Source organism: Syngnathus scovelli, chromosome 9, assembly GCF_024217435.2.
Source record: "Syngnathus scovelli strain Florida chromosome 9, RoL_Ssco_1.2, whole genome shotgun sequence".
In the NCBI taxonomy this organism is placed as follows: Eukaryota; Metazoa; Chordata; class Actinopteri; order Syngnathiformes; family Syngnathidae; genus Syngnathus; species Syngnathus scovelli.
This window is the reverse complement of record NC_090855.1, coordinates 11,753,420-11,780,238: the sequence shown is the minus strand read 5'-3', so window position 1 is coordinate 11,780,238 and position 26,819 is coordinate 11,753,420. Positions and strand designations below refer to the sequence as shown.

General features: G+C 47.1%; 3 protein-coding genes across 12 annotated transcripts; 2 read left to right on the top strand and 1 right to left on the bottom strand.

Moving 5' to 3' along the window:
• Positions 1-183: 183 nt before the first annotated feature.
• On the top strand, positions 184-3,503 carry cdc42l (cell division cycle 42, like). 2 transcript variants are annotated; one of them, XM_049731823.2, is made up of 6 exons: positions 184-340; positions 1,524-1,628; positions 1,733-1,805; positions 1,880-1,989; positions 2,120-2,317; positions 2,523-3,503. In XM_049731823.2, exons 2-6 carry the CDS (start codon positions 1,524-1,526, stop codon positions 2,610-2,612), a joined length of 576 nt encoding a protein of 191 aa, XP_049587780.1. In that variant the 5' UTR covers positions 184-340; the 3' UTR covers positions 2,613-3,503. The 2 variants fall into 2 exon arrangements, with proteins under 2 accessions (XP_049587780.1, XP_049587781.1); XM_049731824.2 differs by having other exon boundaries at positions 299-450.
• Positions 3,339-9,828, bottom strand: wnt4b (wingless-type MMTV integration site family, member 4b). 2 transcript variants are annotated; one of them, XM_049731743.2, is made up of 9 exons: positions 9,067-9,828; positions 8,292-8,490; positions 7,537-7,690; positions 6,896-6,980; positions 6,665-6,796; positions 5,539-5,681; positions 5,326-5,466; positions 5,010-5,172; positions 3,339-4,830 (listed from the first exon to the last, which is right to left on the bottom strand). In XM_049731743.2, exons 2-9 carry the CDS (start codon positions 8,378-8,380, stop codon positions 4,661-4,663), a joined length of 1,077 nt encoding a protein of 358 aa, XP_049587700.1. In that variant the 5' UTR covers positions 8,381-8,490; positions 9,067-9,828; the 3' UTR covers positions 3,339-4,660. The 2 variants fall into 2 exon arrangements, with proteins under 2 accessions (XP_049587700.1, XP_049587699.1); XM_049731742.2 differs by having other exon boundaries at positions 5,326-5,681.
• Positions 9,829-13,032: 3,204 nt separating this feature from the next.
• Positions 13,033-26,637, top strand: chd4b (chromodomain helicase DNA binding protein 4b). Of its 8 annotated transcripts, none has more exons than XM_049731396.2 (41): positions 13,033-13,318; positions 13,514-13,680; positions 14,163-14,287; positions 14,426-14,674; positions 14,754-14,869; positions 15,019-15,118; positions 15,192-15,393; positions 15,481-15,596; positions 15,680-15,803; positions 15,890-16,062; positions 16,222-16,467; positions 16,538-16,741; positions 16,820-17,031; positions 17,150-17,281; positions 17,376-17,475; positions 17,606-17,797; positions 18,120-18,320; positions 18,418-18,555; positions 18,783-18,904; positions 18,998-19,171; positions 19,248-19,389; positions 19,479-19,728; positions 19,820-19,944; positions 20,067-20,159; positions 20,220-20,361; positions 20,433-20,602; positions 20,675-20,864; positions 21,097-21,126; positions 21,442-21,528; positions 22,543-22,634; positions 22,701-22,834; positions 22,912-23,056; positions 23,131-23,287; positions 23,392-23,474; positions 23,556-23,781; positions 23,859-23,897; positions 23,992-24,156; positions 24,235-24,343; positions 24,573-24,705; positions 24,796-24,991; positions 25,116-26,637. In XM_049731396.2, exons 2-41 carry the CDS (start codon positions 13,617-13,619, stop codon positions 25,316-25,318), a joined length of 5,901 nt encoding a protein of 1,966 aa, XP_049587353.1. In that variant the 5' UTR covers positions 13,033-13,318; positions 13,514-13,616; the 3' UTR covers positions 25,319-26,637. The 8 variants fall into 8 exon arrangements, with proteins under 8 accessions (XP_049587353.1, XP_049587354.1, XP_049587355.1 ...); XM_049731397.2 differs by having other exon boundaries at positions 13,511-13,680; XM_049731398.2 differs by having other exon boundaries at positions 13,485-13,680; positions 20,675-20,852.
• The last annotated feature ends 182 nt before the right edge of the window (positions 26,638-26,819 follow it).

Below are 26,819 nucleotides of genomic sequence, written 5' to 3'. Positions count from 1 at the left end.
ACTTCCGGGTATAGATTTATCAAAGCAAAAGTGTGAATGAAAACCACAACGATATGCACCTCATTGTACAGTATCTTAACAAGCCATATTTATATAAACTCATTATAGTCACAGAAATAATAATTCAGAGTCACAACTTTCAAATAAAATGATAAATAAAATCACTTTCACCACATTCTGTATTTTATTTTTATAGTCTCTTGTGTGACTGCTTCCTCTGAGTGGCGCTGTTTCATCTCCGGACGAGTTTGCGGCAAGTCTCTAGTGCGCCTGCGCTCAAAGTCTTTCGCCCCTCAAACCCGGATGTAACCAACGCCTAACCTGTCGGAAGGAAAAAACGGTGAGTAGAGTAGAAAAATCCGCTTTGAACGGCAAAATTCGTGTTCTTTCCTCAAGTGGATTCGCGCAGTAGAACATTTGGAACATTTGCGACTCACACCGAGTGGAAAAGTGAGTAAATTCGAGCGTCTGCGGAGTCGCTGCCACCGAGCTGTGCGTGCGTGTAATGTTGGCTAGCATCAATCTGCTTTTATGCACTTGTCACGTTTAGCACATTTTTGGCATATTTATCAACGTTAACTTTATATGGTAGCGTGAGATAACACTTTGAAGCGACGAATGTGACTTGATGTAGTAAATACTTTTTTTTGTTTTGTACTTTTGCCTCGCCCGTGTCTTTGTGACCTTTTACTTCCACCCTTTTGAAGCTTAGGCTATTTATATAAGCAGGCTTTTATGATATAATTGCCGAATTAACATGGGGTGATTATTGTGTTGTTTTAATTGGACGTTTTAAATGTGGCCTTTGCGGAAGTGAACCGCTGTCGTCAATTTTTTTTGCGCTTGTACATGTATTAACAAGTCTGGCACGACGAGCCTCAAATCAGTTCCAAACAAACGCTCTGAGCAGGAGGGGGGGAAAACACAATTGCCTTATAAATTAAAACGTTCACCCGCAATCAAGTTTCAGAGAAGTCCCTAATACGATATCTGTATGACAATTTATACCTTTAAACTCACTTCGACATTAGGTTAATGTTTATATTCGCGGTGTTCAATTGCCCACTTTAATGCTTGGACACGAGGATAATGTGACAAGCAAGTGTGAGGTTTCTGATATAGGAAGAGCTTAACTTTCTATTATGTATGGACTTAAAAGCCGCACGCAATAAGACAGCAACCCTTACTCAATCTTCCTTCCTGTTTTGCCTTCATCTTAAAATAAGCGTATCTGGTGGCATTATGATTTAGTGTAGGCAGCAAATTATCAGTGGGCTATATTTGTACTGTATATTTTCCCAAAAAGTGTCAAAACCTACTAAAGTTTGGGATTACAGTCTTTAGTGTTCTAGTTGTGGCATTAAAAAAAACATCGTCATGGAATGCTGATAAGATGGCCCTGGCATAAACAGATTGACACTTTTGTCAACTTCATGTCTTGCTCAGGTCATAAGAAAATGTATTCTGTGGCAACCATGTCTGCTCTCATATAATATTTTATTGTTTCTTTCTTGTGTCATTAGATGCAGACTATAAAATGTGTAGTTGTCGGGGATGGTGCGGTAGGAAAGACCTGCTTACTCATCTCCTACACGACCAACAAGTTCCCCTCAGAATATGTGCCTACGGTAAGATTAGCTTTTTTAGGAAATCAAATTTTTTTGATGTCTTTGTTTGAGGGGAAATGAGCAATCATCTCTCTCTTTTTTTTTTTTTTTTTTTACTGTGCAAGGTTTTTGACAACTATGCAGTGACTGTGATGATCGGGGGCGAGCCTTACACACTAGGCCTTTTTGACACAGCAGGTAAGGAATTTTAACTGCATTTGTCACTCGCTGACCACATTACAATAGCATCCTTGTTTTTCCCGTGCGCTCAGGTCAGGAGGACTATGACAGGCTGCGTCCTCTCAGCTACCCACAGACAGACGTGTTCCTTGTCTGCTTCTCTGTCGTGTCCCCATCATCATTTGAAAATGTCAAGGAGAAGGTCAGTTATTAGGCTTCAACTTTGACTTCATAGTGAACTTTGCCATCATAATTAATCTGTCCAACCTATTTAGTAATTTTGACATATTCCTGAGTATCAAATTTAACATGTTTCCCCGCTCCCTCTTCAGTGGGTTCCTGAGATTTCCCACCACTGCCCACGCACGCCTTTCTTGCTGGTGGGAACTCAGGTGGACCTGCGGGAGGACAGCAACACCATTGAGAAGCTGGCCAAGAACAAACAACGCCCCCTGTACCCCGAGAGCGCCGAGAAGTTGGGCCGGGAACTCAGAGCCGTTAAATACGTCGAGTGCTCTGCTCTCACACAGGTATGACGCGCCGCTTGCTCACCGAAACCAGGCTCGTGCTGTGTTAGCTAAAGAGCACAAGTTGCAAACACACTGGAGCTCTGAGACATTTTCATGGACAGGAAGATGTTTGCATAGCAATGCTCTCGCAAGGAGCATTTAATTGGGATCTCCAGACAGACAGCATCCGCATGTGACGCCCACTCGCTTTTGTTTTGTCAACCAGCGAGGCCTCAAGAACGTGTTTGACGAGGCCATCCTGGCCGCCTTGGAGCCCCCCGAGACCAAAACCAAGAGGAAGTGCGTCCTGCTATAGACGAGCGGCAGTCAGAGACCATACGGTATACGAGAAAACATTGTGGTGGGGAGGGGGGCGGGGGGAAACATCGAGTTCAGTGGCCAATTAGGACAATGGGGAAGGTACAAAGAGACTTAAACGGGGGTTGTGCTGTGTGTGCCTTCAAAAATAAAGAGTTGAACGAAGCAAAGGGAGTGAAAGGTCAGTGTGCAGTACAGCAAACGCGAGTAGCCTCAGTCGTCTTCTCCTCATCGGTGAAACTTTTTCAATAGTCGCATTCTCCACAAACGGGGCAGGAACCCTTCACCTCCCTTAAAAGAGATTTTTTTTTTTTTTTTTTGCGATGTCATTTGCTTTTGACTCTGATGGCCTTCTGGGGCTTTTCCCCAATTTGATGGAGTGAAAAAGACAAAAAAAATAGTTTGTAGTAAACTTTGGTTATGATGTAAAGGGGCAACTCAAATCAAAAGTGGTACTCTCAAATCTTTTCTGACTGATTTGAATGATGAGCACACGAGATTTATTTCGTACACTCCAAAGGCGGTGCTCCGTAAGCGCTTCTTCCTTTCAAACACGGGGTGATTAGCGGGGAGGCCATTTTCACTTTTTTTCCCTTCTGCGGGTGACTTAAAGAATTTATATTTTATTCTTTCTTTTGTGTATATTGCATTGATTTTATGTGACTTTATTTTGGGACCTTTTTAGCAGTCATTTTTTTTCCATTTTGAAACTTGGTTTTATTTGTGTGTTTGTGACATCACTAGACTACCAACAGGGTGATTGTTAATGCAAAACGACAAAAATTAAGCTGTAATCTTTTGCATCCATCTCAATCTTGAACGATTAAGATGCTAGTAAATTGGTGGGAGTTTGTAATCACATATTTGTAATAAAATGGTTTAACGGACAGCATTTAGCAAAGTTCATTTGTTGCTCAATCCAACCCCAAACTTCCAAGATATGTCTGAAAACGTGAGCAGTTCAAAGAACCACTTCACAATGTAGTGGGACAAAACTACTGCTTTTTATTAGACGACACAAGCAAAGCTAAAAGCGCTGCGATTGCGCGCACAAGCTCGACCCATGCAAGGCGAGGGAGCGAAATGCAAGACAGACGGACACCAATGTCAGTAGAAGTTATTCTCTGCGTTTTAAACGTGTCTGCTGGAGGCCAAAGTGCAGCGAGGTCTCCACTGTGCAATAAATAAATGGCGTCGGAAAGGACGTGAACACTGTGAATGCAACTAAGTGCTGTAACGTTTCCGTTAGTGCCGCTTACAGTCAGCTTTGAAAGCTTTGTCGGTTCAGTAGGAGATGATTAGATGGCGTTTAGGGCCGTTATAGTAAAGTGAACATTTAGTTCATATCCTTGTGAAGACTTGTACTGTATACGCTTTGTCCTCACTGGTAGGACTTTTTTTTTTTTTCCTGGCAACTTTGCTATACTTGCAGGATAACTACATGTAAGGCAAAACTGCATGTCATGGTTCTCGTACTACTAATGAAGAGCTAGATGTGAATATAATTTTGAGCACTTGTAGCACTAGTAGCATGTCGTTGTCATTTAGTTTTTGGACTAGAATGCCAAGGTTGTCTTCCTACTGTGCAGTTATATGGTAGTGAAAGAAAGAAAAATCATTACTAAGACGGCCATTGTCCCCGAACGCTGACTTGCCCTACAATTACGTTACTAGTGCTGGCAGAAAAGTTGTACATGAATGTCCAGGATATCAAATAAATGCGTCAACCACTTTGCAGAGCGAGTGATGAGCGTACTAGCGTGCATGCACGTCTGTGCTAGTCGGTTTCAGTATTACGAACGCGTAAGGAGTAACGATGGAACCCAGTTTGGGCTTTAATTAGGCTTGAGGGCCGGCTTGAACGCGAGAATTCAGAGCAGCCTCACTGCTTCGTTGTAAAAAGTTAAGAGATAAATGTGTCATCAGTGGTGAAATAGTCCTATCCTCATCCCGTGGTTGAGGAGTGGTCTGTGATTGGGGGTCTCTCTTCTAAGGTGTTAGGTTTATTTTAATAGGGACAATGATCAGGGGGCAGTAGGGACGGCTTCAAACTCTGCAGGTGTGAATGGTGACCGTGTTCTTGCACTGCTGGCAGCGGACCGAGCAGCACCAGGAGAACTTGCAGGAGCAGCGCTGAACCACCTCGGCACGGCCCGCTCTGTAGCCCGGCCCGCAGCACACCAGCTCGCAGCCGTCCGGTGCCAACCGTGACGTTCCTGGGGGCGGGAGGGGGCAGAAGTCAGATTTTGGTTTTAATAATCTGGATTTTGTTGACAGCATTCATCCTGAGAATGAGTAGCTGTGAATTTGCAGGCTATATTCTGGGTTGAGAAACCTGCAATAAATAGGTTCGTTGGGTTTCAGTTTTTCATTTGTGGAGAAAATAAACACTCGCCATTGCATCTCCTGCCCGCGGTCCCAGGGATGCCGTTGTCAGGGTCTAGGTGGCAGAAGTCTGGGGACGGTGCGAGGTACACCAGGTCTCTGGCAGCTGGGGGTTTTACCTGGGGGTCACGAGGGAGCAGAGCGGTCCTGGATCCGATGCGAGTCAAACGGACCTATCGGAGGAATCGGGGTCATTCTTTTTTCTATTTCCAACCAAACCTCAAAAATGGAAGAACATCTGAGAGGTTAATTGAAGATTCTTGATCAGTTCAACATGGAGTGATTCACCATGTTAATTTGATGTACTGATGTGTGACCATGCGTACCTCTGTGGCTCCGTCGAAGCGTTCCTTGAGCACGATTCCGACGCGCCGAAATGGCGGCATGACTTTCCAGCAAGTCCTCAGCTCGCAGGAGCCAGACACGCCGTGACACTTGCACTCCACCTGCATGTTGTGAAGGATGGCCTGAAGACAGGAAACATTGAAAATGAACACTGGATCTTGGGGCGAAATAAAACTGAAGAAGTGATGAGCAACCTTTCGACCAGCCTCGTTGTTGTGAAGGTTCATCAGCGGTCGGCCGGCCGACAGGCCCCGGGCTCGTTCCGGTTCATCTACAAATGTTTGGGAAAAGGCGACACCGTAGGAGAGGTTATCACTGCAGCCTGACCACTGGAAGCCTGTGATGGAAAGAAAGGATAGTGAGACTTGGTTTGTTCCCGATCCACAGTTTTGTATTCTATTAGGCCATTTTTGCAAATATTTTCTATCTGCTATCTTGGTGAGCTTAACCTGCCTTTAATAGTTCTTCAGTTTGTGATTTGGATTTGCTTTATTCATGCTTTAATTGGGTTTCTCTAGGTACTTCGGTTTTCTCTCATGCCAAAAAAAGTGTTAGGTTTTTCTAAATCGTCCTTATGTATGTCTTGAAGAGCTCTAATTCACCAGAAACACATGCTTCATTGCTATAGTAGAAGGGCCCCAAAGAGCCAGGCAAACAAGCTTAGACGGAACATGTAGTTGGGGACAGAAGTCCAAGGGAGGTCCTCGTAGAACAGGGGTGTCAAACTCATATTTTCCGCAGGCCGCATTGTAGTCATAGCTTCTTTCGGAGGGCCATTGATGACTGTCATCTCAAATAAATGTATGAGCACCTCAATTGTATACAGTAAAAGCTACAAAACAAACTGACAAATAACTCGTTTTCAAATCAGACGAGTAAAAACTCGTCAAATATATATAAAAAAAAAAAGATATTGTTAAAAGTGAAAACAATTTGCAATTCTTGTAATGACACAAATTTGATGCATAATTTGTCTTCGCGGGCCACATAAAATGATGTGGTGGGCCGTATCTGGCCCCCGGGCCTAGCGTTTGAGACCTGTGCCGGAGAACAACAAGGCTGGAAGGTCAGGGGCTGACCAGGGTGGATCAATCCACAAGGGTTAAGAGAGACTTGCTTGAATGGATATCAAAACAAGTCTTGGGCAGTGACTGGTTATTCAATATCAATGATACTGAAGAGTTTGGAGAATTTCTTTCAATGTCAACATTGCCGCTGGAATGTGACACTTTGTAGTGACAGTCCTGTGTTTGCATGTCTTTGGATGTGAGTCACTGAGAATTTCCTGCCCCACCACCACCTAACAGAATCCATGCTCACCCTCGGGGCTCACCCCTCTGACCTTCCGGTCACAGCCACACCTCTCCAGTTCCCCGCGCGTACACGCCCGGGTCACGGCCACCGCTACAGCCGCCGAGGACAGAGCGTGCACGAAGGCTGCCTCGCGAGTGCCTGTTTAAAAACATCCAGAAAAACTAGCGAGTAAACAAAACACACAGGAAATTTGTGATTATTCAAACGCAAAATGGAATTGGTTATCTGTGGCCACACCTTGATTCATGACTCTGCCAAAAACATTGATTCCTCGGGGGGTGGTGGAACAGTTCCAACGGCGGTTCCTGAATTGGTGCTGACACTAGAGTGGATGTGTAAACATGATTACGATATGATTTATTTGGCGCACATCCTATGAGACTTTGATCCTTTGAATCAGATGTGACGGAGCAAGGAAACACGGCCCTCGAACTAGAGTTGCCCATAACCGTATAGTTACCGTAAAGTGACAAATCAAAACCGGTCCCAATTATCTTTGTAAGGGCACTATAGCAAAATGCAGCAATTCTAATGGCTGCCGTTAAATGCAGTTGCTTCCACTTTACGACAGCTACAAGCATCCTTCATGTTTTAAAGACTTAAAATATGAGCAACGCTTATCACAGTCGCATAAACTTTAGTCAATCCACAAATCTCAGCATCCTGAATGTCAAATAAAATGAATTCTGAGGTTTTAAAATTAATTCCATATCAAATAGAAGGGGAACGTTTATATCTGGGCCGCCTTGGCAGTTCCTTACACGTCTCGCAGTGTAGTTCTTGTATGGCAACTAGTCCAGGTCCAGTTCTCCTGTGACCGTTATGAGGACAAGCCCGATAGAAAATGGAGGGAGGGATGTTGTAAAATGGCATCCTACCTCCTCTATGACCATCTCTGCAGCCTTGCGTACAGACTCCATGACCTCCCCCCGTGCCCTGCACACCCCCACCTGCCCGGGAGTCAGCCCCCTCAGCCGCGCACATGGGGCAGCACCGGACACGGGCCTGGAGCGAGGCAGCCTCGCCAGGGAGCTGAGGACACAGAGCGGAGGGAGAGAGGGTGGTTTGCAGTGGTGGGAAGTCACCAAGTAAAGGCTCACAAAACCACAACATAGATGCTATTTAGCATTAGCTGATAAAAGGCTATGCTAATTTTAGCCACGCCCCCAAACAACTAGCTAGCTCTAGATTGTTGCACAAAGTAGTCTCAAACATTGATCTTGCAAATCTCTGAATACTATTTACAGGATTTAAATCAGTACTCCTCTTTTTATTGCAGTCTTTTTACAATCCTACTTAAGTACTTTTGCCACGTTTGCGGTCTAGTGACGCACAGGGGGGGCCCAGAGGGTGGCATAATTCAGGAGTACGCCGCAAAGAAGAACGAGGTAACAAGTTGCATGGCTTTTTTTGGGGTGGGCAGCGGAAACAAGGGGACAAGCGGGGGCAAAGAAGATAGAGAAGCCTCATTGACGGCAAAGAGAAAGGAAAGGGAAAGGTCAGCAGTGGGAAGACAAAGAAAAAAGCGGCTAGCGACTGAAAGGGATGGGGAGACATGTCACTATCTTTGAAACGTTATAGCATGACAAACAAACCCCCCTCCCGCCCGCCTTCCCGCGCGCGTCCGACTCACAGCCAGTTGGTTGCCATGGCGGGCTGCGTCGCCCATAGCAACAGGAGGAGGAGCGGTGCCGTGAGATTGACAGTGGAGACGCTTGGCATCAGACCGTCCGGCCGTCGTTCCGTCTGCGTGCGTCAGGTCAGCCGTGTCCGTCTGTCTGTCCGTCTGGTCTATGTTCCTGCTCCTGAACCTGGGCTTGAGCCCCTCATAGCTGTTGGCAAGGTCAAAGGTCAAAAACAGAGTTGATGGAGATTGACTTTGGCAATGAGATTCCATGAGTTGGCAGATAGTACTTTTGGGGTAATACATTACCTTGATGGTTGCTTTTGATAGTTTGCTTCAAATTTAATTGCTTTTTTTATTATTATTTTTGAAGATTTTTTGGGCTAATAACTAAAAATGACATTTTTAGAGGAATGTACGTAGGGGTAATATTTGTTGGAAAGAAGAACAAAAATGAAAAATTATCTCCAATTTTTGTTTTTAATTTCCACCAGAAGAATAAAAAGTATATATTTGTAAATGCTAAAAATAAAAAGACCAATTTTTAGTTTTCTGTTGAAAACCCATTCTCAAAAAATATTTGAATCAGATTATCTCAAATTGCCTTACTGCGGATATTTCTATTCAGATTTTTTTTTTTTTTTTAATTTAAAAATGAGGAGCGACTTGATCTTAACAGACCATGGTGCTGTTTTTCCTTTTATTTAAAAAAAATAAAAATGGAAAAGACAATAATTTTTTTCATTTTTTGCTGTAAAACCAAAACCAGTATATCTGCACTCACCAGTCTGTAGTGCTGAGGTATCCAGTTTAATATTTGCAGATCAAACTGAAATTTAATCCAAGTTGCTCTAAATGAATATTTCTTTCAAGCGTGCCCGTGTGGACCTTTCACGGGTTCTTCGGACTTCTCTGGAAAGCAAGTCCACGTGTTTGACTTGAGCGGAACAAAAAGATGTTGAAAAGAAATTAACTTTCACACTTCCGGAAGCATCGATCAAGAATCGATTGGGAGCGCCGCGTCATGAGCAGGTTCCATTCTGCACGCTCAACAATTTCCAGGTTGGAAGCGGCCACACCAAGCACTGATGGGTTATAAAGAGGCGGCTCCCGGTGAGGGTGGGAGCGAGGATGGACGGGTGTGAGCCGGGGTGGGGATGCGAGGGGGGTGGGAGGGGTGAGTGAGCCACGTACATGACTTCACAGATGGCAACAGTTTATAAAAGCTCTTTATTGGTGCCGGGGTAGCGTGACAAAGGGACGGGCTGAGTTCACAGCAAATTTTGTCATATATGGCTACATTGTTATTATAATAGGAAAATCTGCAAAAAAAATGAGGAGAGATTCTGAATTGGTGTGAAAATTTCATTTTGAAAATTTAACATGGATTGCTGATTAAAAAATGTAATAAAATATAATAAAAATTTATTGACCAATCATCAGTAAAATTGGGTTTTTCGGTTTCATTTTCAAACCTGAAAACTTGAATTGTTTGATTTGGGGGAATTTTCTGCAGCAAAATGTTTGTTTCTGTTTAAGGTTTTAATTGAGAATTGATTGGATTTGATTTTTTTTTCGATTTGAAAAACATTGCGATTGTAAGAACAACAAAATGACACTAAAATTCACAAAATATTTTTTTTGTATATTCAAAATAAAACATTTTAATTTAAGAAGTAGATTAGACTAACAATTAGGTTAATATTTTCTGCAGAAATTTTCTACTGAGAATGTTTTTTTAAAATATTTTTCATTTGATTGATGTATTTCATTCGATTAAAGATACTTTCTATTGCTTTAACATTTTACTCAAAGACTAAATATATTCTACCTTGGGGTACATTTCCGCCGCAAGTTTCCTGCTTTTGCTGCAGTGCTTGCAAACAATGACGCAGCACTTGTACAGTAGTCACATGTGAGAAGCGCAGCTTCGGCTTAGCGAATGTTTAATTTTCCCAAACTTTGTTGCTTTTTTTTTTTTTTTTTATGAGTTTCCCTACTTGTTCCCCACCTAACCATCTCCCCGTGCCCCCACCCCGCACATGCCCTCCGTCCCTCCCTCTCTCCCACTCCCCCATATTGTCTTGGAAGAAGGGGTGACATTTGGACAAGGGGAGGAAAACACAGTGCTGACAAATATTGGAACTGAGGCAAATAAATCACGCCGGCCGACTCAGAGGGAAAAGAGGGCAGAGGGATACAGGCAGCCGCCGACGTGGACCGCGGCTCCATTTACATTGGCTAAGGGGAAGGGGCCGTAAAGCAACACTTGACAACGCCGGAGCAAATGCCGCAATTTATCGATTGACTCTCAAAATCGTTTGCCGTTGGCAGCCGTTGAGGAATAAGCAAACGGAGAGCCCGCTGCAAAATGAATGGAAAGGACAAGTGACGATAAATCCCAACAAGCTAATGGCACAAATTGTCGAATTTGGGTTGCGACGCTTCTGAAACTGGACCGGCAGAGAAGGCCTCGCTGACCCTAAATGTTTACTTCTGCCAGAGGCCGTTCAAATCCCAGGATTTTATGGATTTATCAAGTAGTGACGTTTTTTTTTTCTCCCCTCTGACGCGCCAACAAAGCGAAAACGGCTCTTGTCCCGCTCGTATTTATGACTCGGCGGTGGGGGCTCATTTGCTTGAATCAATCGTTGCGCCGCTGCCATCAAACATTCGCAGACGTCGCCACGCTGGCCGTCGCCACGCTGGCCGTCGCCACAGTGGTCCTGTCACCCTGAACCCTGTGACACCCACTTCCTTACTAAATTCTCCCCCTCTTCCCTATCAAGGTATCCCCCCCATCCTTTTCCGCCCTCGTGTCATATTCCTTCTTTGTGTGGCCCCCCACCCCCTCCTCCCGGTGACGTCATCTTCCGCGGTCGCCCACGGCAACGCCATGGTGATGAGCGGCCTGCTGTCACGTCCGGCGCCTTTGCTATGCCGGTCCCCTTCCTTCAGCCTCCTCTCGTAAATAACACCCCATCTTTCCCCCCCCCCCCTTTTTGAAATCTTTATCTCTCCCCCATTTTGTGGACATTTTATCATGCGCTGCTGATAGACTGTAGCTGGGTTGCAAGGCCTGATGAGGAAATGGAGGATGCTATGAAAGCCTGGTGAAGCATTTATTCATTGTTTTGAAAGAAAGTGGCCCAGGACAGTCCGCTGTCCTGAATCAAAACAAGGCGTCCAATCAAATGAGTCTATTTGTCGACTTTGTGTGCATGGCCCAGGACAGTCCGCTGTCCTGAATCAAAACAAGGCGTCCAATCAAATGAGTCTATTTGTCGACTTTGTGTGCAAGGTCACAATCTTCAGCGGCGGGAGTCCATCCTTGTTCAAAATGGCGCGCGGGAGAGAGGCTGGTTTGTTAACTTCATTCAGCATTCAGTCAGTTGTCAATATCCAGAAACACGTCAAGTCATGGTGGTTGAAGGTTTTGGGACACTTCTATGCTCAACATCATGTCTCAGGAGGACAACAAAAATGGCAGCAGACCTACCAAGTACGAGCCAGCCTGACCGCTGAGTGTTCTCTCGGTGACTGTTAAGATGATATTCATTTCAAAATACGAATACTAATAGAGCCCCCCCCCCCCCCTGCATGTCACCTTCACCTGCTACCTACGCATCCGAGGAACACTGCGTCACGCAAGAGCGCGTTCCCGCTGACAAAGAGCCACGCGCGCGGCAGTGTATGAATATTATGGGATGGCGGCCGTGTTGTTAGGCAGGGAAAAGTGCAGTGGTGGTGGGGGGGGGATGAGCGGGCGGGCTGTGCTTGAGAGGTGGAAGTAAGACGGCTAAGATGCTAGGAGGAGGCGGACGGAAAGTCGCACGCGGCCTTTGTTGCTATGCGAAGCGTGCGGACTGACTGACAGGTAGGCTGTTATAGCGGAAAGCTGTAGAAATACAAATTACAGATAGAGGAACGTCACCGTGTACAAACAATTTTTTCATTTGAATTTCAAAATTGATCTCTGATTACACAATTTTTGGGTTTACAAACAGTCTTGGCCTGACTGCGGGTGCCTCACAACACTGAATCACTGTCATTTCATTTTTCCGGAAGCGTGGAACTGCCAATGTGAAGTGAATGTTTGGTAAAGTCGCTCAAACCTATTGGCAAAATGGAGGCTAAATGCCAAAAGCAGCATTTTCCCCTATGACTGTTGCATTATGGGAAAAATGCTAAGCCTTTTAGCATTTAACCGACATTCGACCTGCTCGTTGGTACAACCTTGCAGTGCATTCAAACGACGTAACCCAGTCAAAAACATTCACCCCAAATTTAGGCCTTCCCGAGATCTGTGGTCCTCGAACTTTTCTTTTTCTCTGCACACCATCTGACCTCATTGACTTGAACCGGATCATAGGTGGCCACAGTGGCAGACATTGTTTTTGCACAAAGCACAAATTGTTTTGTTGGTCAGCCCAGGTAGATGCTCATTCAGCGACTATTATGGGCTGTCACTGGTGGTGGTTGGGCCTACCTCCAGAGACTATAGTCTCCCTCCCATTTCCTTGTCTTTTCAAAGTGTTGTATATTATGGGATGTAGTTCGTTTGGAGTATATTATGGTCTGGAGAGGCACGCATGGGCGGGGGGCGTCGCCATGACAACGCGGTGGCTCCGAGGGCCTGGGCATGTATGTCTTGGAGTGGGTAACGTGCGCGTGAATGCGTGCGAGTGAGTGAGAGCGCGCGCGCGTCGAAGAGGGGGAGGGAGGGGGCAGGCTGGGCCCTGCGAGTATTATGGTCTGTCGGTTGCGTGGTAACCATGCAGAGTCCTGCACGCGTGTGGGAGGGGAGGGGGGATTATTATGGGATGTCTGGCCCCCTTTGTGTGCTCGCGAGGATGTTAGCTAAGCTCTGAGGCTGGGGGAGAGGACAGGGCATCGTGTTTTCGTTTGTTCCCCTAATGAATGAACACTAAATTGACTAAAACGTGCCGAGTTGTGGGAAGAGGCACGGAAGAGAGAGAGATCACTTCGACCTGGGACCGCACAAGCACGCCGCAGCAAGTTTCCAAGGTGTCAAGGTAGGCCTTTTTCGGCTTCAACTTTCCATTGTCGTGTTCCAACTTGAGAGTGTCATTTGTGTAGTGTGTCTAAACCTAATTAGCCAACTTGTTTCATATTGTAAACACAGTGCCATTTAAAAAAAAAAAAAAAACGTAGCCGCCCCCTCCCTTCCCCCTTGGACAGTACACCCACCTCGGTCCACTCTCCAGCAGTCCCACGTCATTTTCCCTCCTCCCTCGTCGACCGACCAAGGAGCGAGAGCTTTAGGAGGGATTAATTCGAGCGAGGAGGTGGTGGGGGGGGCACACTGGAGACATGTCAGGCAGCGACGATGACAGGGACGACTTCGGGGCCGCCGAGGAGCACTCGTTACTCCACGGTAAGCTGAGTCTTCTTTTTGTTTTTGACCGGGGGAGTGCGTGTATGTTTAGAGGGGGAGGGGGGTCGCCTTCAAAGCGAGGCTAACGTGTTAGCCCGAGCTAGCTCCGCGTCGCCTCGGTCACGATAGGTTAGTTAAGCTAACTTCACGTGCAGGTGTCCCCCCTCCTTTTCCTTATTTACAATTTTGACGCGCGCTTTCGCCGAGGGGACCACCGCCGACTGTCAAAGTTGTGCAAAAAAAGAATAAAAGCCCACAAGTTGTTCAACCCTAGTGTTTTGTGCCACACAGTAGGCGTGCACGCGGATTTGTGTGTGCACGCCACTGTGCACGCGCCCCAACCCCCCTCCTTCCTCTTCCTCCACTCTCCAGCCTGCAGGGGCGTGCATGTTTGCGCCTGCGCCACTATCCCCCCCTCACTTCAAATAGAGGTTAAACGTGGGAATGAATAAAGTGACAAGCATTTTGAGTGTCACCTGCAGACGACAACGAGGCCGAAGACATCATGTCTGACATAGAAGAGGCTCCCAAATCCAAGAAGAAGAAGAAGGCCAAGAAGAGCAGCAGGGAGAGCAGAAGCAACAAGAGGCAGAGAGCTGTCAGAGAGGTGAGTTGGATCTCACGTTTTCATCATACATACTTACACACATACCTGTCACGATGTGTCATGGGCATAGTTAAATCAACAATGAATTAATGAAAGAAAAAAAATTGTCTCTCTTTAATGTTCTTTCCATACAAACAGGAGTTGCCGCTGAGCTCTCCTGAGCACCTCATTGAAGGGGAGGCAACAGAGCGGGACCTGGATGAGGGAGGCCTGCGCTCGGACAGTGATGGAAGCGATTACGCCCCGGGAAGGAAAAAGAAGAAACGCTCCAGCTCGACCAAAGACAAGAAGAAGTCCAGCGGGTCTGCGGAGAAAGGGGGCTCGTCCAAGAGCAAGCGCAAAGATCCAGAGCCAGATGATGATGAAGATGACGATGATGATTGCCAGGTAAACTGGGAATTGTTACACGGCGGGTTCCACAAGGCGGTGTTAATTCGCGTCTTCCCCACTCCTTTTCCAACCTTAGCCGAAAAGCTCCTCACAGATGCTGGATGCCTGGGGCATGAAAGACATTGACCACACCTTTACTCAGGAAGACTACAACTCACTCACCAACTATAAGGCCTTCAGTCAGTTTGTCAGGTGTGACAACTGTACCTAATTTTACAGCAAAATATTAGAAATACTTTTTTAGAATCACGCCATGCAGTTTTGTAACTATTATTAAAACACAAATATCGGAACGCATCAATGAAAACGCATTGTGCCAACTTGATTGTTGTTCTCCTCAGGCCGTTGATTGCAGCCAAGAACCCCAAAATCGCTGTGTCCAAGATGATGACGCTAATGATGGCCAAGTGGAGAGAGTTTAGCACAAACAATCCTCATAAGGTGTCACATTGAATCCATTCAATGACGCACGACTGAAGCACTTCTCCTTCCTGACTGGATGTCTCCTTTGCAGGGCTCCGCCTCTGCCAATGCAGCCTTGGCAGCCGCCAATGTGGCAGCTGCTGTGGAGAACATGGTGGTTGCCGGGACGGACGGAGGGCCCGATGATGGTGCCGCACCCCCTGCCGCCGTCACCGCTCAGACGTCGCCCGCTGCTCCGGTGGCAGCCCCGCCGCCGCCGCCTCTTCGCAAGGCAAAAACCAAAGAAGGCAAAGGTAACTGCACGGAGGGCCATGTGAGAAAACATCCTGGGCTGCGTTTGAAATCATTCATGTATTCCCCTCTCTTCATTTCCGGCTCAGGACCTAATGCTCGTAAAAAATCCAAGTCTAAAGTTCCACCGAAGCCCAAACCCAAGAAAGTGGCTCCACTCAAGATCAAACTTGGTGGCCTGAACAGCAAGAGAAAGCGCTCCTCGGTAAGAATTTTTGACACTTTTTTGTCTTCTTGTCTTTTGTCGACGTCATCGGTGTTTGAGCGCGTCGCTCTTCTCCCTTTCAGAGCGATGAAGATGAGCCCGATGTGGACAGCGACTTTGACGAAAGCAACTTCTCCGTGTCAGAGGGCTCCAGCCGCAGCAGCCGCAGCAAGAAGAAGTCCAAGAGCTCGAAGAAAAAGAAGAAAGGTGCGTCGTGAAACTCCCACCCGTCTTTTGTTCTATTGTCGGCTCAGAACGTCAGCTCACGTGTGCCCCCCCTTCTTTCCAACCAGTGGAGACAGAAGATGGCGACGGCTATGAGACGGACCACCAGGACTACTGTGAGGTGTGCCAGCAGGGAGGAGAGATCATTCTGTGCGACACCTGCCCCAGGGCTTATCACATGGTCTGCTTGGACCCTGACATGGAAAAGGCCCCCGAGGGCAAGTGGAGCTGCCCACACTGCGTGAGTACTGTCGGGGTGGCAAACCCGGGCCAATTTCCGAAGTGACACACAAACAAAGAAATCTTTGACGCCAATGGATTAGCGACCACGGTGAAATGAAACTTTTCTCAGATGTCCTACTCGTGCACCCCCATCTCTACCTTTGATTTGACACACCAGGAGAAGGAGGGCATCCAGTGGGAGGCTAGGGAGGAGCTCTCCGACGCCGAAGTGGAAGACGAGGACGACAGGCAGGACGATGGCGCCGAGGAAGAAGACGACCATCACATTGAGTACTGCAGGGTGTGCAAGGACGGAGGGGAGCTCCTTTGCTGCGACACTTGCCCCTCGTCCTACCACATCCACTGTCTCAACCCGCCTCTCCCCGAGATCCCCAACGGCGAGTGGATCTGCCCCCGCTGCAAGGTACCCAATCACGTCTCCTCTGATTAGAGACAGCCAAACCAACACCGACTCTCTCTCCTCTTGTTGACAGTGTCCACCGATGAAGGGTAAAGTCCAGAAGGTCTTAACATGGCGTTGGGGTGAGCCGCCTGCCCCCACGCCCGTTCCCCGGCCTTCTGACCTGCCCGCTGAGGCTCCCGATCCCCCACCGTTGGTTGGCCGCAGGGAGAGGGAGTTCTTTGTGAAATGGTGCAACATGTCCTATTGGCACTGCTCTTGGGTGCTCGAGCTTCAGGTACTCGCCTCTCCTGACGCTGCTGGACATTCGTGTTGTTACAATGCACCTTCTAACCTCCGTGCCTGTGCTCACCAGTTGGAGCTGAACTGCCAGGTGATGTTCCGCAACTACCAGAGGAAGACCGACATGGACGAGCCGCCGCCTGTCGACTTTGGCGGCGAGGGCGACGACGACAAGAGCACCAAGAGGAAGAACAAGGATCCGCTCTTTGTCCACATGGAGGCCGAGTTCTACCGCTATGGAGTCAAGATGGAGTGGCTGATGATACACCGCATCCTCAACCACAGGTGAACAAACGCTTGGAATGTTAGCGTGAAATATTAGTGAATGCAAATGTCCTCGTCGTGACTCTGGATTATTAATTTTGCTCTAAGCGGACAGATGATCTCACGCTTTCCATTTCAGTGTGGACAGGAAGGGCAATGTGCACTACCTGATCAAATGGCGAGATCTGGCCTATGACCAGTCCACGTGGGAGAGCGAAGACATGGACATCCCAGAGTTTGACCTTTACAAGCAGACCTACTGGAATCACAGGTAGACGCAGGCTTGCGTACCTCACCCGACGGACCCCTTTCTGAATTGAAATAGAGCCAAGTGTCACCCAACATGCTTTTTCCAAACAAACCAGAGAGTTGATGATTGGTGACGAGGGCAGACCTGGCAAGAAGCTGAAGAAGCCTGTCAAAATTAAGAAGACGGAGCGTCCACCTGCTAATCCTGTGGTAGACGTAAGTTCTCCACCCAAACATTTGCCTTTTTGGGCTCGTAACTGCTCGTTAGTCATTCAATGTTGTCAAGTGAGGGATCGGGAAAGTGAATGCTGGTGGTATTCATCATCCTCTCTGCTTCCTTGTGCAGCCCACCATCAAGTTTGACCGTCAGCCTGACTACCTGGACAGCACTGGGGGCACTCTTCACCCCTACCAGCTCGAGGGCCTGAACTGGCTCAGGTTTTCTTGGGCGCAGGCCACCGACACCATCCTGGCCGATGAGATGGGCTTAGGAAAGACTGTCCAGACCGCTGTCTTCCTCTACTCGCTTTACAAGGAGGTGAGACGGCCAAGAGACGCATATTTCATATTAGTACAGTGTTACTTACTGTCTTAGAAGTTAACTGTAACAATGTTACAAGCTTGGTTGCCGACTATATTAAACTTGTAGGTCAATGTACCATAGTAAAGGTTTTATTTTGTCCAGTTGGCTCTCCTCTGTCCGTCAGTGTCAGTTGGAGCGGTCGGACATTGGACATAGAGCAACATTGCCCATTACAGGGGAGCAGCTCATAGTCAGGAGCTTTGTCCTAAAGGCAGGGCAAGACAATTGTTTGCAGGCCCAATATGAAATGTTGACACTGCCCTCACTCCCTTATCAGGGTCACTCCAAAGGTCCCTTCCTGGTTAGTGCACCTCTGTCTACCATAATCAACTGGGAGAGAGAGTTTGAGATGTGGGCCCCGGACATGTATGTGGTCACCTATGTGGGTGACAAGGACAGCAGGGCTGTCATCCGAGAGAACGAGTTCTCCTTCGAAGGGAATGCCATCCGAGGTGGAAAGAAGGCTTCCAAGATGAAGGTGAGAAAGACACAAAATGTCATATTCAAACTATGCAGTGTGGCTCCCAGGCGTAAAAGTTCAGCTTTTTCTCTCCACGTGGATTTCTGTTCTGCAGAAAGACTCCACAGTTAAGTTTCACGTCCTGCTCACGTCCTATGAGTTGATCACCATCGACCAGGCTGTGCTGGGCTCCATCGAATGGGCCTGTCTGGTTGTGGATGAGGCTCACAGACTGAAAAACAACCAGTCCAAGGTGACAACACACGTTCATTTACTGCTTCTATACAGGCATGGCCTGATAATACATTCTGGTGGTATGATAACCATGAGCAAAAATATTGATCAGGTAAATAAAAACTGTATTTTTTCCTACGGGAACTCCAATATTTGTATTGAAGAAAAATGCGTCCATGTTGAGTAGAGCTTGTTCCAATTTTGAATGTATTTTCCGTTGCTGATTAATTCCTTCCCCTCTGTCAGTTCTTCAGAGTGTTGAACAACTACCCGCTGCAACACAAGCTTCTGCTGACCGGCACGCCTCTTCAAAACAACCTGGAAGAGCTCTTCCATTTGCTTAACTTCCTGACTCCAGAGAGATTCAAGTCAGCCTCAGCACATCCTCGCCCCGAGCGTGCCACATAAGTAGCTTGCCCTCGTTTGGCTCAACGTTTTTCCTCCTCCCTCTTCCTCCGCAGCAACTTGGAAGGCTTCTTGGAGGAATTTGCCGACATCGCTAAAGAGGACCAGATCAAGAAGCTCCACGATATGCTAGGCCCGCACATGCTCAGGAGGCTGAAGGCGGACGTCTTCAAGCACATGCCATCCAAGACCGAGCTCATCGTCAGAGTGGAGCTCAGCCCCATGCAGAAGTCAGTCTGAAGTTCGGAAGTCACGATGTTGATGGTTCTTTCTGGAAATTAATTTGTTGTTCTTGTTTCCATCTAGGAAATACTACAAGTTTATATTAACTCGGAACTTTGAGGCCTTGAACACCCGCGGAGGAGGAAACCAAGTCTCTCTGCTCAACGTGGTGATGGATCTGAAAAAGTGCTGCAATCACCCCTACCTGTTTCCCGCTGCCGCTACCGTACGACCCATGTCTCGTTGTTACGATGCCGCACGGACGGCTGAAACGCAAACACTTCATCAAATCCATCTCATCGTTTCTCGTGGCAGGAGGCTCCGAAACTTCCCAACGGCATGTACGAGGGCTTGGCTCTGACCAAGGCATCCGGCAAGCTGATGCTCTTGCACAAGATGATGAAGAAGCTGAAGGAAGGAGGTCACAGGGTGCTGGTTTTCTCCCAGATGACCAAAATGCTGGACCTGCTGGAGGACTTCCTGGAAAATGAGGGCTATAAATACGAGAGAATTGACGGCGGGGTCACGGGCAACATGCGGCAGGAGGCCATCGACCGCTTTAATGGTTGACCGTTTATCCGTCACATTATTGCCTATGTACTGAAATGAGGCGGTTTGCATGTTTTGAACATCCGTCTTGGTTTTTATTCCAACAGCTCCCGGCGCTCCACAGTTTGCCTTCCTCCTCTCAACTCGAGCAGGAGGTTTGGGCATCAATCTTGCCTCCGCAGACACCGTTATCATCTATGACTCCGACTGGAACCCTCACAATGACATCCAGGTATGATGACCCTCAGCCTCGAGTCAAGTAATTTAATTCTAGGGCACCAAAGTTGCCTCTGTAGGTTAGGGGGGAAAAATTTCCGGGGTTTAAACTGTTGTATTCATGTGCGTGTACTGCAGGCATTCAGTCGAGCTCACCGTATCGGGCAGAACAGGAAGGTGATGATCTATCGCTTTGTGACCAAAGCATCCGTGGAGGAGAGGATCACACAGGTAAAAAAAAAAACAACGTACGTACAGTTCAACCCTACTCATTTGTCTCTCCTTTATTAGGTCGCAAAGAAAAAAATGATGCTCACCCACTTGGTTGTGCGACCCGGCCTCGGCTCCAAGACCGGTTCCATGTCCAAGCAGGAGCTTGATGACATTCTCAAATTTGGAACCGAGGAGTTGTTCAAGGATGAGGCTGGAGAGGGTCGGTGGCATTTTCTGGTTGTCATCGGACGAGTTTTTCATATTTAATGTTGTCATTCGTCTCGCGTTCAGGGGACAACAAAGAGGACGACAGCAGTGTGATCCACTACGATGACCAAGCCATTGATCGTCTACTGGACCGGAACCAGGACGCCACGGATGACACCGAAATCCAGAGCATGAACGAATACCTCAGCTCCTTCAAAGTTGCACAATACGTAGTCAAAGACGAGGACGACGAGGTACACGTCGCGAAAGCCCAGATGACGGCGGGGATAGTCAGGACCCAAAAGTCAATCTTTGTATGCCATCAGGAGGAGGAAGTGGAGCGGGAGGTGATCAAGCAGGAGGAAAGCGTCGACCCCGACTACTGGGAGAAGCTGCTACGTCATCACTACGAGCAGCAGCAAGAGGATCTGGCCCGCAATCTGGGCAAAGGCAAAAGAACTCGAAAGCCGGTTAACTACAATGACGGTTCTCAGGAGGACCGAGGTATAAGACAGGGTACAGAAACATATATAATGCAACCTCTTCTTTCTGTCCTGTGCTGTGCTGTCGTTCGTGTCCGTGTTGCATCGTGAGTGCGTGTTTGGGAAGCTCTTGGAGCATTTATTCAATCTTCTTGATGTCCACTTTGAGGCCCATGTACGATCAAGACAAGTCAGCACACTCGTAGTGTGCTGATGCGTCGTCGTTGTCCTACAATTGTGCTGAATTGTTGTTTTGTTTTTTTTAGTGAGGACAAACGGCTTCAGATGGAGATCAAGTATGTGGAATAAACGCTCAAACGGCTTTCATTCTGTATTGCATGAAATGTGTGTTGTACTTATTTGGAGTTTTAGAGACTGGGTGTAGTTAGTCAAAAATGATGCATAATTTAAAGTCTGCTCTTTGATCATGTTGAGAAAGAGTGACGTTATTAGAACTTGCTAAAACAATGAATGCATGCTATATATATTTTTTTTGACAGCTTTAAAATCTTTTAAAAAAAGCAAAGAACTAAAGCGTTTTTGTCATGACTATCAATCCGATTGTGACCAAGAGTTAAGGAAGTTTTTCCTTTCGCCTTCCCCGCACCCAGATTGGCAAGAGGATCAATCCGACAACCAGTCTGATTATTCTGTGGCATCGGAGGAGGGCGACGAGGACTTTGACGAGCGTTCTGAAGGTACACACAAACGCGTCGATGCTCTTATGGGCTTGCGTGTGTCGCCTTCGGTGCCGCATAAGTCATCTTTCTGTGCTCTGTGGGATTTCCCAAAGCACAGTGGAACCTTGAACCGTTACATACAAACTTGAAACAAGGTTTCCAATTGAATAAAAATACTGGAGTCACTTTTTGACTCAAACTGTCACCTTCTGGATGGATCTCTTGTGGAGTTCAACTTTCGAGGTATATTTTCCAGGAACTGACAACCTTTGAGGTTTCACCGTAGCGACTTGAAGATTAAAAAAAATATACACTCTAACACACTAAAACAAATTATCTGCATATATCTTCAAGCTGCAGTTCTTGCTTTCCCTTACTAACAAGCTTCACAACCGCCCCCACCTTGCAGATATGCGTACCGATTCTGACGCAAGCTACACTGGCCTCAAGTTAAGCCCAGAAAAAGGCAGATGTCCGTGCATCATCTGCTCAGGGCGCACAAAGGCAAGACGAGATGAAAAAAGCAAGAGCTGTCCGCCAAAGGAGAAGGCGGCAGCGGCCAAGGCACAGAAAACGCTCGACGCCTACTTGGGCGTGGTTTGCGTTTAAAAGACAAATTGTACTCTCGTTGAGTTTGTTCATATGTTTACTTAAATTGTTAGCTCCATTTTTCTAATTCACATTTTGCTTATCTACTGTCACCATTGTTGCCCTTAATCAAGGATCTTGCTGTTACTGAATTTTGATTAAATGGTGCTGCTTTCAGTTGTAAGTGTCCTGAAAGCATTTGGGTTCGAAATGGCGGCTGTTGAGGTAAACGTGTGGCCAAAGAGAAAGAGATAGGGGGGCACCTTCAGCACAAGGTTGCCGTGACTGTGTGTAAGTCCAACATCCTTTCAGTGGAACCTACAGGACAATTACATCCTACACAAACACTCGTTAAGTTCCAGAATACGCATTTATTTCATTGTTGGAGTAAAGTATTCGTATTTTGCCGTGTGATGATCTGACTGATCTTTTGTCCCGCCACAGCTAACGCCCGCAGACCGAGCCGCAAAGGGTTACGAAACGACCGGGACAAGCCTCTGCCTCCGCTCCTGGCCCGAGTGGGAGGAAACATTGAGGTGACTTTGATTTTGCCTTCAGTTGTTTTCCACCGACTTCTTACTGAGATTCGCTTCCGATGTCAGGTTCTGGGTTTCAACGCACGGCAGAGGAAGGCTTTCCTGAATGTGGTGATGCGCTATGGGATGCCCCCCCAGGATGCTTTCAACAACCAGTGGCTTGTCAGGGACCTTAGAGGGAAATCTGAAAAGGAATTCAAGTGAGGCTCATTTAGTTATTTTTCAAAAGCGGTCCATATGTTGTGCTCCTTTCATTCCGCCATTTTTTTCCCCACAGGGCGTACGTGTCTCTGTTCATGAGGCACCTTTGTGAGCCGGGAGCCGACGGGGCGGAGACCTTTGCAGATGGCGTCCCGCGAGAGGGACTGTCCAGGCAACACGTGCTCACCCGCATTGGTGTCATGTCCCTTATCAGAAAAAAGGTTGGACTTTCAGCTCCATCCGATCTGATGCCCGATGGAGCGCGCGTCGTGACGCAACGCATTCCTCCCCGCAGGTGCAGGAGTTTGAGCATGTGAACGGTCAGTGGTCCATGCCTTGGATGGCAGAGCTGGAGGAAAACAAGAGAGCGGCGGCTTTGGCTGCGGGTGAAGACCCCAAGACCCCTTCGAGCGGGACGCCCGCCGATACGCAACCCAACACTCCCGTGCCAGGTACGGGGATATGAAGCTCAGCTTGTAACCTTCATGAAGCTTTCAAAACTGCATTTGAGCATTTAAAAAAATGCATTCCAACAAAAGCGATTTTGTATCAACAGAGGATCTCTCAAGATCAGACGACAAAGAGGACATTAAGAAGGATGTCGAGGACACCAAAGCCAGAAAGACAGACGATCCAGAGGTGATTCGTCAGTCACGCCTCATCGATTACGGTAATGGCATCGACCTCATTTCAAACTCGCCATCATTCCCTTTGCCCCAGATTATTGAAATCCCAGATGAGTCCGACAAGTCACCAGCCTCTGAAAGCAAAGATGAGGATCCTGTAGCTAAGGAGGACAAAGAGAAGGAGACGCGAGGTGGCGATGAAGGGAGCGAGCCCGACGACCTTAGCAAGGACAGAGAAGACAAGGCGGACAAGGCCCTACCTGCTGATGTCAAAAGTGAAGAGATGGATGGAAAAACAGATGCGGAGGAGCGATCAAAGGGTGAGGCTGTATTTTTTTTTAAACGTTTATTTTAATTTCATTACTGTGCTTTAAATCTGTTTTTTTCTTTCTTTCAGCTGAAGAGGCTAAAGATGAAAAGATGGATCCAGAGAAAGGTGCGCACACGTTTATGCAGTTTCTAAATGTTCGAGGCTTTCCTTTTTGTGAAGACAATGTTCTACATGCTATACATCTCATTATTTCTTGCAGATCAACAAGAGAGCAAAGATGGTGTGAAATCTGAGGACGCTAGCAGACTTCAAAATGGAGACAACACCAGGGAAGGAGCGCTGTCCATGTTGAATGTCAGCGAGGAAAAGAGGAAAGCCAGCAAGCAGAGGTTCATGTTCAACATAGCGGACGGAGGCTTCACAGGTGGGGGCACGCACGTACGCACGCACGCATGCACGCGTTTCCCTTCCAACCCCGTCTCATAACCTTTCTGACCCATAGAGCTTCACTCCCTTTGGCAAAATGAGGAGAGGGCAGCCACCGTCACTAAGAAAACCTTTGAGATTTGGCACCGTCGCCATGACTACTGGCTCCTTGCTGGCATCATACAGTATCCTTCATGTGCACATTTGGATCAAATGTTGTATGTTGACATTTGGAAAATCATCAGCAAATTGGAACTGTTGCATTGTTTTGAAAATCAAAGTGAATATTATTTTCTATCGAACCTGCTGGGGGTTTTTTGTTCTTCCCCAATCGAAAGGCAACCTTCCGAATCAACCTCATGCCAACGACTCCCAAACAAAGTTGTTTTTGGCTTCAATGTGACGTTCCCCCAGACACGGCTACGCTCGGTGGCAGGACGTGCAGAACGACGTCAGGTTCGCCATCCTCAATGAGCCCTTCAAGGGCGAAATGAGCAGAGGCAACTTCCTGGAAATCAAGAACAAATTCCTGGCACGCAGGTTCAAGGTGAAGTGACCCCCCCCCCCCCCCCTCGTCATTGTGTGAGTGCTGAAACTCAATTAGTGTGCTCACCGGCCGAACGTGGTCCTCTGGTAGTTACTGGAGCAGGCGTTGGTAATCGAGGAGCAACTGCGCCGGGCGGCCTACCTCAACATGACGGAGGACCCGGCACACCCTTCCATGGCGCTTAACACACGCTTCAGTGAGGTGGAGTGTCTGGCCGAGTCCCACCAGCATCTCAGCAAGGAGTCCATGTCAGGAAACAAGCCAGCCAATGCAGTTCTGCATAAAGGTGAGACAAAGTGACGCCATTTAAAAAATATATATATATTTTATCACAACAGTCACATAATCTTTAGTCACCGTGGCAACCGAGTTATTACTTCAGATTTTATTTATTTATTTTTACCTTTCAGTTCTCAAACAGCTGGAGGAGCTGCTGAGCGACATGAAGGCGGATGTCACACGCCTCCCGGCGACCATCGCCAGGATACCGCCCGTGGCCGTGCGGCTGCAAATGTCCGAGCGCAACATCCTCAGCAGGCTGGCCAGCCGCGGGCCCGATGTGAGCGCCCCGAACCAGTCGCAGAGCGTGCAGCAGATGCAGGTTTCACGCTGAGCCAATGTAGTGGATCTCCGTTCCCAAACTTTCCTCTTTAACCTCCTTGTACAGCACAGGCAGGTCAGTCCTCCTCAGAACAAACACATGCACACACACACACGCACACACACGCACACACACCTCTTGCCTCTGAACCCAAAGGATCAGCACCAGAGACCGGAAGTAATAAAATACGGATCTCCTCAAACATGGCCGAACTGTGCCGAGTCATGTGCATTTCTGAAATCCTGGATCTTTGTTGCGGTGTTTGGACTATTGGAGGCCCGAGTCTTGAACTGATTTTTCTGGCTCCTTTTCCCTTGTCGGAAATTATGCCATTTAAATGCTGTTTGTTTTTCTTGACAAGTTGTGATGTCACCTGAACGTGTTTGTCTGTCGATGGTATGTACAGGTTCATCTTGCATCAAATATTGTGGAGAAATTAGTTTCATTCGCTAGTTCCAATCAAAAAGGGAATTTTGTATCATCAGCTTCACATCAGTGAATTTGAATATTACAAAACGAAAAGATTCTCAATTTAGAAATCAAGTACAAATAGTATTGTCCAATGTTTCCAAAGTAGCTATAATGCAAATTTGTCCTTTTGAATTGAACTAGCGAATAAAAGCAACTTTTCGACAATGTAATTGTATGTACTACAGTGCTGTGCAAAGGTTTTAGGTCACCGTCAGTAATAAATGCAAGTCGTCGGCCGGGTACTCGCCTTTTAGTAATGACGTTGACATACGGCAGCACGGCAAGTGGTTAAGTGCATCGGTCTCAGAGTTTTTTGATTCTTGGTTCGAATCTCAGCATTCCTAAAACACACTGAAGGCTCCAAATTGTCAGTCAGTGTGCATGCGGGTGAATGGTTGTTTTTAACGAGGGCAACCATACTGTAGAAAATAGATGGATAGAGCAGCAAATGGCGGCCTAACACTTTTGCACTGTACGTTTAGAATTATACTGTATGTATATGTCAGTGAGACAGGCCCAATTTGGTGCTCCATTGCAGGATGTGCCGTCGTCTCAATGAGTAAGCCTGTTAGAGTCAAAGGTATTGTTGTCACCTCCATCCCAAAATACCCGCCCGTCATATAACTTGAACTGGCCTGCTGATCGGCTCACGTAGTACCCAAGACATTCCTGAAATCCCCGCAAGCTCCTGTATTTTGCTCCAAATAAGGTACGCCCAAGGAGAAGGGGGGCGGGTTTTGGGACGTGTCGTCAGTCTTGAACTTAAATTAATTCTGTACATGTATCGTTATTAAGACTACCGCGTTGTTGTTTTTATCACGTTTGTTTTTCCAATGGGCCACAATAAAAGGTCAACTGTTGATCGTGATCTCTTGTTTTTTAATGTCAATCCAATTTCTACTTTTAATGACTATACATAAGAAATGAGCAATTGTGGCAAAAGTAATGGTCACGTCTCCTTTGGGTTAAACCACACTAGTGTCTCCAGATCTTCGGATGCAATTGTTGGGTGAGTGAGTTAGCATTAGCATTCTGCAAGAAA